At 39.3% G+C, this 13495-nt stretch overlaps 2 protein-coding genes and 1 long non-coding RNA gene across 13 annotated transcripts in view; all 3 read left to right on the top strand.

Annotated features, from left to right (window-relative positions):
• LOC147840047 (uncharacterized) overlaps nucleotides 1–13495 on the top strand; it is a 543896-nt gene that overhangs the window by 157132 nt on the left and 373269 nt on the right. The window lies entirely within an intron of this gene.
• Nucleotides 1–13495, top strand: part of fcf1 (FCF1 rRNA-processing protein) — a 178250-nt gene that overhangs the window by 86900 nt on the left and 77855 nt on the right. The gene's annotated exons all lie outside the window — the stretch shown is intronic.
• The window catches only part of mthfd1b (methylenetetrahydrofolate dehydrogenase (NADP+ dependent) 1b), a 51412-nt gene that overhangs the window by 26122 nt on the left and 11795 nt on the right, over nucleotides 1–13495 (top strand). For 4 of the 11 annotated variants that reach the window (XR_015512426.1, XR_015512425.1, XM_087288512.1 and 1 more), the window contains 9 exon segments: nucleotides 81–217; nucleotides 3378–3424; nucleotides 3503–3610; nucleotides 5782–5856; nucleotides 5960–6062; nucleotides 9103–9179; nucleotides 9957–10097; nucleotides 10181–10249; nucleotides 12015–12126. Coding sequence is in view for 2 of the 11 variants with exons in the window: in XM_087288512.1 (XP_087144638.1) it covers nucleotides 81–217; nucleotides 3378–3424; nucleotides 3503–3610; nucleotides 5782–5856; nucleotides 5960–6062; nucleotides 9103–9179; nucleotides 9957–10097; nucleotides 10181–10249; nucleotides 12015–12126 (869 nt within the window). In the remaining 9 variants the exon portion in view is untranslated. 11 annotated transcript variants of the gene reach the window in all.

Raw genomic sequence — 13495 nt, 5'->3', positions numbered from 1 at the left:
AAGTATTATACTTCATATAGTTCACATTTTGGCTTCTATTTTGATTCTTGTGCTAGAAGGTAACATCTTGTTTAACGCAGAATCACTCCGACTCCTCTGGGTGAAGGAAAGAGCACCACCACAATAGGGTTGGTTCAAGCTCTCGGAGCTCATCTCAAACTCAATGCATTTGCGTGTGTGCGGCAGCCATCACAAGGCCCAACGTTTGGCATCAAAGGTAATGTTTTAGAGTTTACAAATGTTACGCTAAATTCTGTGAATTCCCTGTATGAATACAGATTTCTTAATTGGGCGGCTCTTGTCATTTGCGTAAATCCAAAGTTGTTTTATTTTAATTTGAGACTGCCTGGGATTAGTTTCCCAAACAACAACATAAGTCACGGCTGAACTACTGTAGTACGATGAATTGTTGGTAGGAAAGAAACAATGTTGTGATAAGTTTTTCCCAAAACCGTAGTTTCTCTGTCACAGATTCATCGATTGGTCCACATTAGTTTATATGTAAAACGTCCATAATGACGTTCTAAACAGGGCAGGGTGATTTTTTTAATTTATTTATTTATTTATTTTTGTACAGGTTTTATTATTTTACATGATATTATCATACACACTTTTTAAAAAAATTCAATATTAGTTTTGGTAAAAACAAGCATTAGTTTTTCTTATAAACTGAAACGGCACAAAAAGGGTCTTTATTTCTTTTACAAACATTTCATTCATTCATTCATTTTCTTGTCGGCTTAGTCCCTTTATTAATCCAGGGTCGCCACAGCGGAATGAACCGCCAACTTATTCAGCAAGTTTTTACGCAGCGGATGCCCTTCCAGCCGCAACCCATCTCTGGGAAACATCCACACACTCACTCACACACACTCATACACTATGGACTATCCAATTCACCTGTACCGCATGTCTTTGGACTGTGGGGGAAACCGGAGCACCCGGAGGAAACCCACGCGAAGGCAGGGAGAACATGCAAACTCCACACAGAAACGCCAACTGAGCCGAGGTTCGAACCAGCGACCTTCTTGCTGTGTGGCGACAGCACTACTTACTGCGCCAATGCCTCGCCCTCTTTTACAAACATTGTGGAGAATATTCTATAATCTATCCGCTTGTTAAGTGTGACTTCACACGAAGCTGCTTCCGGGTCCAAGCGCTCCATTCAACTGTATTTGGAGACAAATGAAATGGTAATTATAAACGTTTAGAAAGCGATTCAATACTTTCGAAAATCACGATCGCATTGTATTTGTCTTTGCCTAATATTCGATGGCCAGAAAGTGATAAATTTTTTTATAAATTGTTCATTTCGGTACTTGTTATGCAGCAAGCCCAGAGATTGTTGTGTACACTATGACTTTATATAAAAATAACTTTAATGTGTGATATAAATGAAAAGTGATCATAATCGAATTGTTTATCAACTGAAATGAGTGGTGGCTACGACCCGGAAACAGTATTACACACGTAACCAACACGTCACCACTTAACAAGCGAATTCTGAAATATAAAACAATAGGTCAATCTCATGTAGCCTATAAATCATATACGCTCATCAGCCATTACCTTTATTAGGTACACCTGTCCAACAGCTCATTAACGCGAATTTCTGATCAGCCAGTAACATGGCAACAACTCGAGGCATGTAGACATGGTCAAGACGATCTGCTGCAGGTCAAACCGAGCATCAGAATGTGGAAGAAAGGGGAAGAAAGGGGAAGAAAGGGGATTTAAGTGACTTTGAACGTGGCATAGTTGTTGGTGCCAGACGGGCTGCTCTGAGTGTTTCAAAAACTGCTGATCTACTGGAATTTTCACGCACAACCATCTCTAGGGTTTACAGAGAATAGTCTGAAAAAGAGAAAATATCCAGTGAGCGGCAGTTCTGTGGACGCAAATGCCTTATTGATGTCAGAGGAGAATGGCCAGACTGGTTCAAGCTGATAGAAAGGCAACAGTAACTCAAATAAGCACTTGTTACAACTGAGATCTGCAGAAGAGCATCTCTGAACACACAACAGCCTTGAGGCAGATGGGCTACAGCAGCAGAAGACCACACCGGGTGCCGCCCCTGTCAGCTAAGAACAGGAAACTGAGGCTACAATTCACACAGGCTCACCAAAACTGGAAAATAGAACTGGAAAAACGTTGCCTGGACTGAGGAGTCTCCATTTCTGCTGCAACATTCGGATGGTCGGGCCACAATTTGGTGTCAACAACATGAAAGCATGGATCCATCCTGGCTTGTAGCAACAGTTCAGGCAGATGGTGGTGGTGTAATTTTGTGGGGGATATTTTCTTGGACCATTAGTACCAATTGAGCATCGTGTCAATGCCACAGTCTACCCGAGTATTGTTGCTGACCATGTCCATCCCTTCCATGTCATAAATTATTCAAAAAGTAGATGTTGAAACATTCAAAAAGAATAAGTCTTATGCTGCTTTCAAACCAGACGCGGAACGTGCGTCAAGCGCGAGTGATTTACATGGTAAGCAATGCAAACCGCGAATAGACATCCTGCGGCGCGATATGCGCGAATGGCGTGGAGCGAATGACGTGAATGGCGCGGTGCGAATAGCGCAAATCTCTCGAGTTGGAAATTCTGAACTTCAGCGGACATTCGCGCCGCGTTAACCAATCAGAAGCTTGCTCTTGTGGGGGCGTGATTGTGACATAAAACCTGTTGATGGTGTCCCGGGGCAAATCCTCCAGGCGACACCGACAACAAGTCATCAAACTGGGCTGGGCTCAGTCAGAAGCACCGTTGAAAGCCTCCGTGATCCAGGTTCAGTTTCTTGATGAGTTTATGAGCTCACAGAGCTGGATGCACCTCTGAAAGCATGTAGTGGACTCAGACACGGTCCTAAACGTATCGACGCTGTTTTTCAGCCTTCATAAAGCACAAACACTGTTATTTTCTTCATAAAATCCATGTTAGCCATTTAGCAACGAAGCTACAGTCACCGGGCAGACCGAATCCCTGCCCATCACGCGAATCCACGTCTGTTTTGAAGTGAATTTGACACGCGAATGAAGCGGGGTTTGACGCGTGAATGAAGCGAGTAAACTCATGTTCACGCGGCAATTTACGCGCGAATATCGGGATTTATCCGCGCGTTCCACGTCTGGTGTGAACAGCATTAGGGGGCATAACTAGGAATGGAGCACAACCTTCTAACTACAGCTATGGAGGTGTAGTTGCAACTGCACACAATTCTAGGGCAGTTTGCGAATGTTTTTTGGAATGATGAGAAACACCAAATCGCTGAACTATTGTTGTAACGACAGAACACAAACAAAATATAATTGCTTTTTCTTGAGCGACAATAGAAAGCTACATTTCTAGTTTCTCTCTCCAATATTTCTGCTGTAGGTGGTGCTGCTGGCGGGGGCTATTCTCAAGTCGTTCCCATGGAAGAGGTAACCTTTCTTACCTGCTGTTTGGTTTATTTAATAAATGTGTGAAATAATGTGCTCATTGATGCCGTCTTCTTTCAGTTCAATCTTCATCTGACCGGTGACATTCATGCCATTACTGCAGCCAACAACCTTGTAGCTGCTGCAGTGGATGCTCGTATGTTCCATGAAGCCACGCAGTCTGATAAGGTACCCCGTGTCTTTATTCACAACACTCTGGTTTTTAGTCTTGTCTGAAAAGGATTGAGGTTTTTTAATTTAGTAAATGTTTTGAAGTAAGAGTTACAGTAAGACATGTGAGGTGTGCTGTACACTACTGAAACTAAGAAACGAAAGATATATCGGTACTGCTTTACTTGAGGTGTTTGTAAGACTGTCATGACACCGTTATAATCATGATATGGAGATTTAAAGCATGCTTATGACCGCTTTCATTAAGTGTCATTTGCTCTGTAATGTCATTTTAAATACAAAGATGAAAACTAAATGCATCAAAACCTGTCTTTGTCATGACAACTAGACTAGGACAACTTACTAGAACAACTTGTCATATATGGTCGAGAAGGGATACAGCTGTGTATTCTTGATTCATTCATTTTCTTTTGGCTTAATTCCCTTATTCATCAGGAGTCGTCACAGCGGAATAAACCGCCAACTTATCCAGCATACACAGTGGATGCCCTTTAAGCTGCAATACAGTATTGGGAAACACCCATACACACTCATTCACACTCATCCACTACGGCCAATTTAGTTTACTCAATTCCCCTATAGCATGTGTCTTTGGACTGTGGGGCAAATCGGAGCACCCAGAGGAAACCCTCACCAACACCGGGAGAATATGCAAACTCCATACAGAAATGCCACCTGACACAGCTAGGACTTGAACCAGCGACCTTCTTGCTGTGAGGCAACTGTGCTAACCACTGAGCCACTTGTGACGCCATACTCTGATCAATATAGCATTGTGACACTATACAACAGTAATTACTATTTTTACATTCCTGTGAGGGTTGGCTTTAGGTTTGGGGTAACGGTAGACGTTACTAAAAACAATTTAATGGGTTATTGAATAAATATTATAATTGTCGTTATAATTACTGTGAGGGTTTAGGGTTGGTGTAGGGCCAGACATTAAGAAAGTACAATAATTGGGTAATTTTATTAAATGATATGTTTCCTGCTAACTTCCACAGCTGTATCCCTTCTAGCAACAACCTTGTCATAAATCCGTCATAAACATAATTGTCATGAAGCTGTTATTATCCTCATGATGATTATCTGATCACTTTTGTCAGTGAAGCAAACCGAATTGGTCATTAAAAACGTCACAATTTTAATGATGCAGTTCTGAAATGATCTGATAGAATATTGACACTTTTAGCGAGATTGTAAAGACAAATTCAATTTGTACTGCTGTAATTGAGGTCAAGGTAAATATTAAAGATGCTGTTATCAAATTTAACAAATACAAAGTTGTATCCACAATTTCTATAGAGAATTAAGCACACTAATTAGTGTTTATTAGTGCATGTGGATATTTTACATACTCTATGATAAATGAATTAAAACAAATAGTTGCTATCTAATCTGACACCTGAACATTTTTAACCTGAATATGATAACAGAAACATTTTAATGAAGGAAAATTGCCATTTTTTTCGATCTGATATCAGGCCTATAATTGTAAAAACAGAAAGACTGCTGATTTTTTTAGGTAGACCGTTTGTATTAGTTTAGATGCAGTCGATAGCTTTTCCTAAATGTCAATGGGCTATATGCACACAGACTTTTAATTTTCAGCCACTAATTTGTAATTTTCCATTACAAAATTGTCATGTTTAAGATCTGATTTCTTTAAAAATCAGTGATCTTCACTGCCTGTTAGATATATGATATGAAGTGGGTCTCAGATTGGACAAGAAGCATTGCATTAAATTCCATTTCCCCCCGCCATGTCTTCAAAACATGACAGTTTATTTCACCACAGTATTATCAATGGAATTTCTGTGCTACTGACGCCACTACTATCCTACACCGGTTTTCATCTCATTTTACGTTTGAACAACTAAATAAATCCTTAAGTCTATTTAACTGAATGTATTGTAATTAAATTACAACATCAATGCTGTAAAAAAATCCTTGTGAAACTGAAAACCGTCACATTAAACTTTCACCGGTAGTTTATCATCAGCTTTAAAACTCTTAGCTGTGCATGGAGCCGATTGTGTGTTAGTGAACTGAGAAAGGGAGCTCTTAGATATTTGAATACAAAGAAGATACGAAGGTGTGTACATTAAATTATTATTGTTATCGTGTAGTGGGAATCAGCTGTTAATATCATTCTTTCACTGTTCTAGGCTCTCTTTAACCGCTTGGTACCATTGGCTGAGGGTCAGAGGAAGTTTTCCCCGGTTCAGATCAACAGACTTGAAGTAAGACATTTTTTTAAATAATTTTTCAATGCTTCTCTCTAAAGCTTTACCGTCAATTCGTCTATGTTCAGTCCTTGTTTAATTTTGTTTCTCATACTTATAGAGACTAGGCATAAAGAAAACAGACCCCAGCACATTAACAGAGGAGGAAATCACGCGCTTCGTCAGGCTGGACATTGACCCCGAGTCTGTCACTTGGCAGCGAGGTATGATAGATGGACTTTTTTTCACATTTCTGTGATTGGACAGTAGAGAGGGAGACAGGAGTAAATGGGTGGTAGGGAGAGGGGAAGGATCAGTAAAGGACCTTGTGCCGGCGCTTAAACTCTGATCACTGTGAGCATCTCAGTGCAACATGTTGGCGCGATTAACTACTAGGATATTGATGCTGACAGAGTATACATTTTTACATGTTAAAGGTGCAGTAGGTGATTGTCTTCAGAAGCATTTTTTGTTGTGCTGGTTGAAAGTCTCTTTAGTCTAATAGTAATGATTACAGTAAATGATCTAAATGTATTTATATGTATTTTTATATTTTGGGTAAGGCATAAAACTAAAAAATGTTCATCCACTTAAATATCGGACAGTCGGACAGTCATCTCACATAATTCCGATTAGCAGGTCAGACTGTCTGTCAGCAAATGCAGATTTGAACAACTGCGCAGCCGTTTGTACGCAGCTCGCCGACCGCTAAGAGAGGGCGAGCACGCCCGCGAGATCGGTAAAAACCTGCTGAATCAAAACTTTGTAAAAACCTGAATCAATATTGGAGTTACCTTTGCACGCTGGGGAATGGATGAAACAATGGCTGAAGGATTTCTCTTAGAAAGGTAATGTTTTGTTTTGAAACTACTTTAGCTTCATCCAACTGATGTCATGTTATTACAAATGGGTTATATCTTCATAGAAGTGTTGTTCAGCCACTAAAATCTTCCGATAAAAGATTGATAAGACTATTTTTAGTTTCATAGGGACCTTTTACAGCATCTATAGTGTAGATTTTAATTAGTTTAACAACAAAACACAAGTAAATAGCGCTATTCCGCCTAGTCTCTCCCTATATTGTTTACCATGCAACTCTAAATATTTACTCTGAAAGAGCATGTCAGTTTGGCTTGCACCCCCGCGGACAAGCACTAGTCGCTATTAACACATGAGAGAGGGTTCTTTAGGTGTTCTAGGAGGCGTGGCTCTAGATGTCAGGGGAGGGACTGGCTGCGTCCGAAACCGCATACTTTCATACTATATAGTACACTAAAATCAGTATGCGAGCCGAGTAGTATGTCCGAATTCGTAGAATTGAAAATCAGTAGGCGAGAAGTACCCGGATGACTTACTACTTTCGCCGAGATTCTGAAGTGCGCATCCCATGCACGCTGCGCTATCCTATGATGCCCCGCGAGCAAATTCATGAATGGAAGTGAAGCGACGCAAATGACGGAGGTAGGTCTCGTGACCATGACAAAATGGCGAATGTAGTAAGTCCGAATTCCATTCATACTTTGCACATTCATACTGTATAGAACGAACTTTTCTAACGGCCGAGTAGTACGTTTACATTCAAATGCAGTACCTACTGAGTAGTAGGCGGTTTCGGACGCAGCCACTGTGATTCAGAGATGTATGCTAAGCTGTTAGCATTGTGGAAGATCACCTACTGCACCTTTAAGTCTTCTCATGACTTTTGCTAGGGCTGCACAACAAAACTATTGTCATGTGTATTTGTGCAGCATTCCAGCTTGTTTATTATTCATGTTAAATCTGTTCATCAACTACTATGGAGATTTCCGGTGTTTCTTGGGGGCATTTTTGGTGTTTCTATGCAACTCATGAGAGTGCCTTTGGAGAAGGTTTACTACTGATCACACAACTGTTTCCCTGACAATCATGAGTGCAATACTTATTTGATTTATCATGCAGCCCTATCTAATGCTATAGACTAGAGAAGCTAAATATAGTTGAGCTCACCTCAAAAAACCAGAACACTCTTGATTGAGTATATCTATATATACATACATGCAGTTCTTGGACAATGAAACTGAAACGCCCGCTTTTAGACCACGATAGTTTGTTAGTATAGTGTAGGGTAGGGATTCTCTAACAGATTTTAGCTCTAACTTTCCACAACACTCCTGCAAGGAGGTTTCTAGAAAGCCTAGTAAGAGCTTAATTAACTAGCCCAGGTGTGTCTAATTGGGGTTGGAGCTAAAATCTGCAGAACCCCTGGTGTACCACCTCTGTTTATAATGTAATGCAGCATCAATATGTCTTGGTAATGACAGATACCATTCCTGCACGGTGGTCAGAGGGGTTTCTTGCAGAACAGTGGCCAGGTTATTACATAATGCTGGAGGAGAAACATTTTATTACTCGCTCCTCCAAAACAGGGCTTAATAATAATTAGATCTGGAGACTGTGCAGGTCATGGTATATGTTCAACTTCACTTTCATGTTCATCAAACCACTCTGCCACCAGTCTTGCTGTGTGTATTGGTGCATTGTCATCCTGATTCACGGCTCCGCATTCAGGATACAATGTTTGAACAATCGGATACACATGGTCCTCCAGAATGATTCGGTAGGCCTTGGCAGTGATGCAACCATCTAGCACAAGTATTGGGCATAGGGAATGTCATGATATTGCAGCCCAAACCGTCCCTGATACACCCCCATGCTTCACTGTTTGCATGCAAATGTCTGGGTGGTACACTTCTTTGGGGCTTTTCCACACCGTAACTCTCCTGGATGTGGGAAATTACCCTAGATAATTATTAGGCATTCTGTGAAATTTTGATTCTTTTTCCCAAGTGATGTTTAACAAGGCACAGACATTTTCCACAGTATTTACTACAGTTTTTAAGCCTCGTTACTTTAAAGCAATTTTTAATGTCAATGTATTTAGCACCCTTAAGAAATGACTACAAATGCTACAGAAAAAAACAACTGTTGTACAATGACTTGAGTTATCAACTGAACTTGCCTAAATAACCCAATTAACCTAGTTATGTCTTTGAATTTCACTTTAATCTGAATTATGGTATCCTACAAAATAATATTATGAAAAATATTATGTATTGTCTTTAAAAGGATAAAGTTATTAAAACTATTGTGTTTGATTTATATTTAAATAAGTGATGAAAAAAATCTCTTAAACATCACTTGGGACTTCTTTATTTATCTATGAACTTATTATAAATGTATAAATAGTGTGTGTTTCTTTATTTTTTATCCTTTTTTCTTTCGCAGTGCTGGACACAAATGATCGTTTTCTTAGGAAAATCACGATTGGCCAGTCTCCTACTGAGAAGGGCTTCACCAGGACTGTGAGTATAACTCGTGTATAAAAGCAAAAGTTTCCAGGCACATTGTCCAACATGTACCTATATATATATATATCTATATATATATATATATATATGTGTGTGTGTGTGTGTGTGTGTGTGTGTGTGTGTGTGTGTGTGTGTGTGTGTGTGTGTGTGTGTGTGTATATTTATATATATATATATATTTATATATATATATATATATGTATATATGTATATTTATATATATATATATATATATATATATATATATATATATATATATGTATATGTGTGTGTGTATATATATATATATATATATATATATATATATATATATATATATATATATATATATATATATATGTGTGTGTGTGTGTGTGTGTGTGTGTATATATATATATATGTGTATATATATATATATATATATGTGTGTGTGTGTGTGTGTGTGTGTGTGTGTGTATATATGTATATATATATATATGTATATGTAAATGTGTATATATATATATGTGTGTGTGTGTATGTATATATATGTGTGTGTGTGTGTGTGTGTGTGTGTGTATATATTATGTAATATATATATTATGGGTGTAACGGTTCACAAAAATCATTTCTGGGGTTTACCAGCCTGGAAATGGCCAAAACCCCTCTAAAGCCAGGCTGTTCAACCAGCTAAAATCAGCCAACCAGCCTAGGCTGGTTTAAGCTGGATTTTTCAGCAGGGAAAGCATGTTTACCTATTCTGTCAGAAGACAGTAGGCAGTACCTGAGCGTTTTACTGGTATTGTGTTGCAGGCCCAGTTTGACATCACTGTTGCCAGTGAGATTATGGCAGTTTTGGCTCTCACTACCGGCCTGGAGGACATGAAACAGAGGCTAGCCAAAATGGTGGTGGCCACCAGTCGCAGCGGTCAACCTGTCACCACAGAGGACTTGGTATGTTGGTGATTAGTTTTACTTTATCTAAAAAAATGTCACGTTTCAGCCTGCTCTTATTCTGGAAGTTTTGTTTGTTTTAGGGAGTGTGTGGAGCTCTGACAGTCCTCATGCGCGATGCTATCAAGCCAAACCTCATGCAGACTCTGGAGGTGAGTGTTGTTGTACAGGCTTGTGTGTGTATTTAAGTTAATTTAAGTTCATCTGGGCATATAAAGGCCTTGAAGGCCTCATAACTAATAAAACCAAATTTTCCCAGATTAAAGGGTTTAAAAAATTGTTTAATTCTGGCCTGAAGACAAAATTTCAAGAAGCCCCTGCTGAAAAATCCAGCTTAAACCAGCCTAGGCTGGTTGACCAGGCTGGTTTTAGAGGGGTTTGGGCCATTTCCAGGCTGGTTTCCAGCCATTTTCAGCCTGGTCTTAGCTGGTCAGGCTGGAAAATGAGCAGCCAAATCCAGCTAAAACCGGCTTGACCAGCCTGGTTTAAGCTGGATATAGCTGGTTTTTGCAAGACTCCCACCTTGGCTAGGCTGGTCAAGCTGGTTTTAGCTGGTCATCTCCCAGCCTGACCAGCTAAGAAGGCTGGAAATGGCTGGAAACCAGCCTGGAAATGGCCAAAACTCCTCTAAAACCAGCCTGGTCGACCAGCTAAAACCAGCCAACCAGCCTAGGCTGGTTTAAGCTGGATTTTTCAGCAGGGGCACTTGACTGAACACCAAAACCAGAATGCTTTGTAGTAATTTTGCATTATTTTACTAAATAAAGTACTTTTTAAAGACTTTTTAAAATGAAACAACCACATCTTATTGACACTGAATGAGTCGAGGTGTCATTTTACTAGTGTTGCCATGCCAACACAGTAGTGATTTTACAAGCAGCAGAAAGTAAACTACATAGAAATGTCCTATCAGCGTATTTGAGCAAACTATGCTGGTGATCGTGTGCAGTACATGCCTGGATAAATATTAGTGCAGTCATAATACTGGAATTGTGTTACCAATTTGTACTGAAATTTAAACAACGTCCATCTCTTCCTTACATTTGAGCATGTACTTAAACACCACTGATTGGCCATTGGGTTCACATCGAACAAAAAACAAAAAAACTCCAGTGCCCTCTAGTGGACACATAGCAAACAGAACTTGCACATCAGCATAATATCCACTGAGTGGAAAATGTAACTGTTTTGATCATGGTGCATATGCAAGCCAGTCAATGGTGTGCTTTGCTGCTTTGGTCGGTGCAGCAACAAACTATTGAAATTGAGGGTTTTATAGCATGTGAACACCGCTTCAGACTGAGCAGTGCCTACAGATGGAACAGAACACTGCTGGACACCATGGTAGAGATTTGCGCCGGACTAAATTTTGAATCCCGCTCCCAGCCGCACCCGCCAGGTTTTAGCCCGAACCCGAACGCTCCCGCTTATATTAAGCATTTGTTGTCCCGCTGCCAGACCTGCCCTGTTTTCTACCCACCACGCCTGATCCCGCTAAAGAGCAGGGGGAGAACAAAACCGAAAACCACCCAGCTATACAGAGTCCAGACAGCCTATAACAAGTTCACGACACAACTCATAACTGAGCTTGGAATATTTAAAACAAAAATTAAAATAGTTGCAGTCAAAACTTACATTTGTACCGCATTTTAAACCATTTAAAATTAAATGTTTTTTATTTTTTTTTTCAGCTTAATTGTCCACTGTTAGTTTGCAAAAAAATAAAATAAAATAAAAACACGAGGTAATTTCCACAAACCAAGGTAAATATGTTCTTCAATGATGTAAACAAGCATCATTGGTAATGGACCAGTTATGAAAACTTGCTTCCCAACTCTTGTCTCTGCTTGACTAGTTGCTTATTTCGTGTCCAATCTTTCTCTGATGTGTTAAGCCTTTGTCTGCACAATTGTTTAGGGAAACCCTGTGTTTGTTCATGCTGGGCCTTTCGCCAACATTGCACATGGAAACTCCTCAATCTTGGCTGATAAAATTGCTTTGAAACTAGTTGGACCTCAGGGATTTGTGGGTAAGTTTTACAGATTATCGCTAACTTTCTGTTATAGTGATTGAGATTATTGTAATTTATTTGTAAAGTGAAGAACGTACATAATTGACAAATGTTGAAACTGAAATGGGTAAGGTAAAAGAAGGTAAAGGTTAAACAAACAAAAAAATAATAAATTCATATAAAACATTGGGTGGATGTAAATAAAGATGGAGTAAAGGACTGAAAAGATATTAACATAGAAAAGTGCACGTCAACAAATGTTAAAAAAAAAAAAAAAATGACCAGCTGTATATTCAAGGTTTCAAAAATTAAGGCACGATATACAGTTGAAACGTTTACATACACTGTATAAAAAGGCACATAACCATTTTAAAGTCAGAGGATAATGTGACTAAACTTTTTCTCTTTTAGGTAAGTTAGGATTATCACATTTGTTTCTGTTATGCTTAATTGCAGAATATTGAGAGAGAGAGAGAGATTTTGAAAAATTGTCATAACTTTGCTTGAAAGTCAAGTTTACATACAATAAGATTAATTAATAAGATCATCTGAGCCTCTGAAAGGGCTCAGACGAGGGTGTCGAGGTTTTGGAGGTTTCTGATTGGCTAATCGACAACATTTGAGTTAATTGGAGGTAAAACTATAATTTACAGTATATTATATACTGTATAACTGTATAATTTACAATATAATATTTAAGGAAAACCTCAAACACACTGCTTCCTTGTGTGACAACATGGGAAAATCAGCAAGCCAGAATCTATAAAAAAAGCCAGATTACAATTTGCTAAATTACACTGGGAAAACGACAATTTTTTGAAGACATGTCCTGTGGTCTGATGGAGCTAAGATTGAACTGTTTGGCCATAATGACCAGTGTTACATTTGGAGGAAGGAGGGGAAAACTTACAAGCCTAGAACACCATCCCAACTGTGAAGTATGGGGGCGGCAGCATCATGTTGTGGGGCTGTTTTGCTACAGGAGAGACTGGTTCCCTTCACAGCATAGATGGCATCATGAAGAAAGAACATTATGTAGAAATACTAAAGCAACATCTCAAGACATCAGCCAGGAAATTAAAACTTGGCCACAAATGGGTCTTCCAAATGGAAGCACACTGCCAAATTAGTTCAAATGTGCTTTAAGGATAACAGAGTGAATGTTTTGGAGTGGCCATCACAAAGCCCTGATCTTAATCCTACAGAAAATGTGTAGGCAGAGTTGAAAAAGCTTGTGCGAGCAAGGCAGCCAACAAATTTAACTCAGTTACACCAATTCTGTCTGGAGGAATGGGCCAAATTTCCTTCAAACTATTGTGAGAAGCTTGGATGGATACCCAAACCATTTGACCAAAGTTATACAATTTTAAAAGCAAAGCTATTAAAT

Source organism: Danio rerio, chromosome 17 (assembly GCF_052040795.2).
Source record: "Danio rerio strain M-AB ecotype USA chromosome 17, GRCz13ab, whole genome shotgun sequence".
Lineage (NCBI taxonomy): Eukaryota > Metazoa > Chordata > Actinopteri > Cypriniformes > Danionidae > Danio > Danio rerio.
Note: the sequence above shows the minus strand (reverse complement) of the source record. Positions and strands in the feature narration are given on the sequence as shown.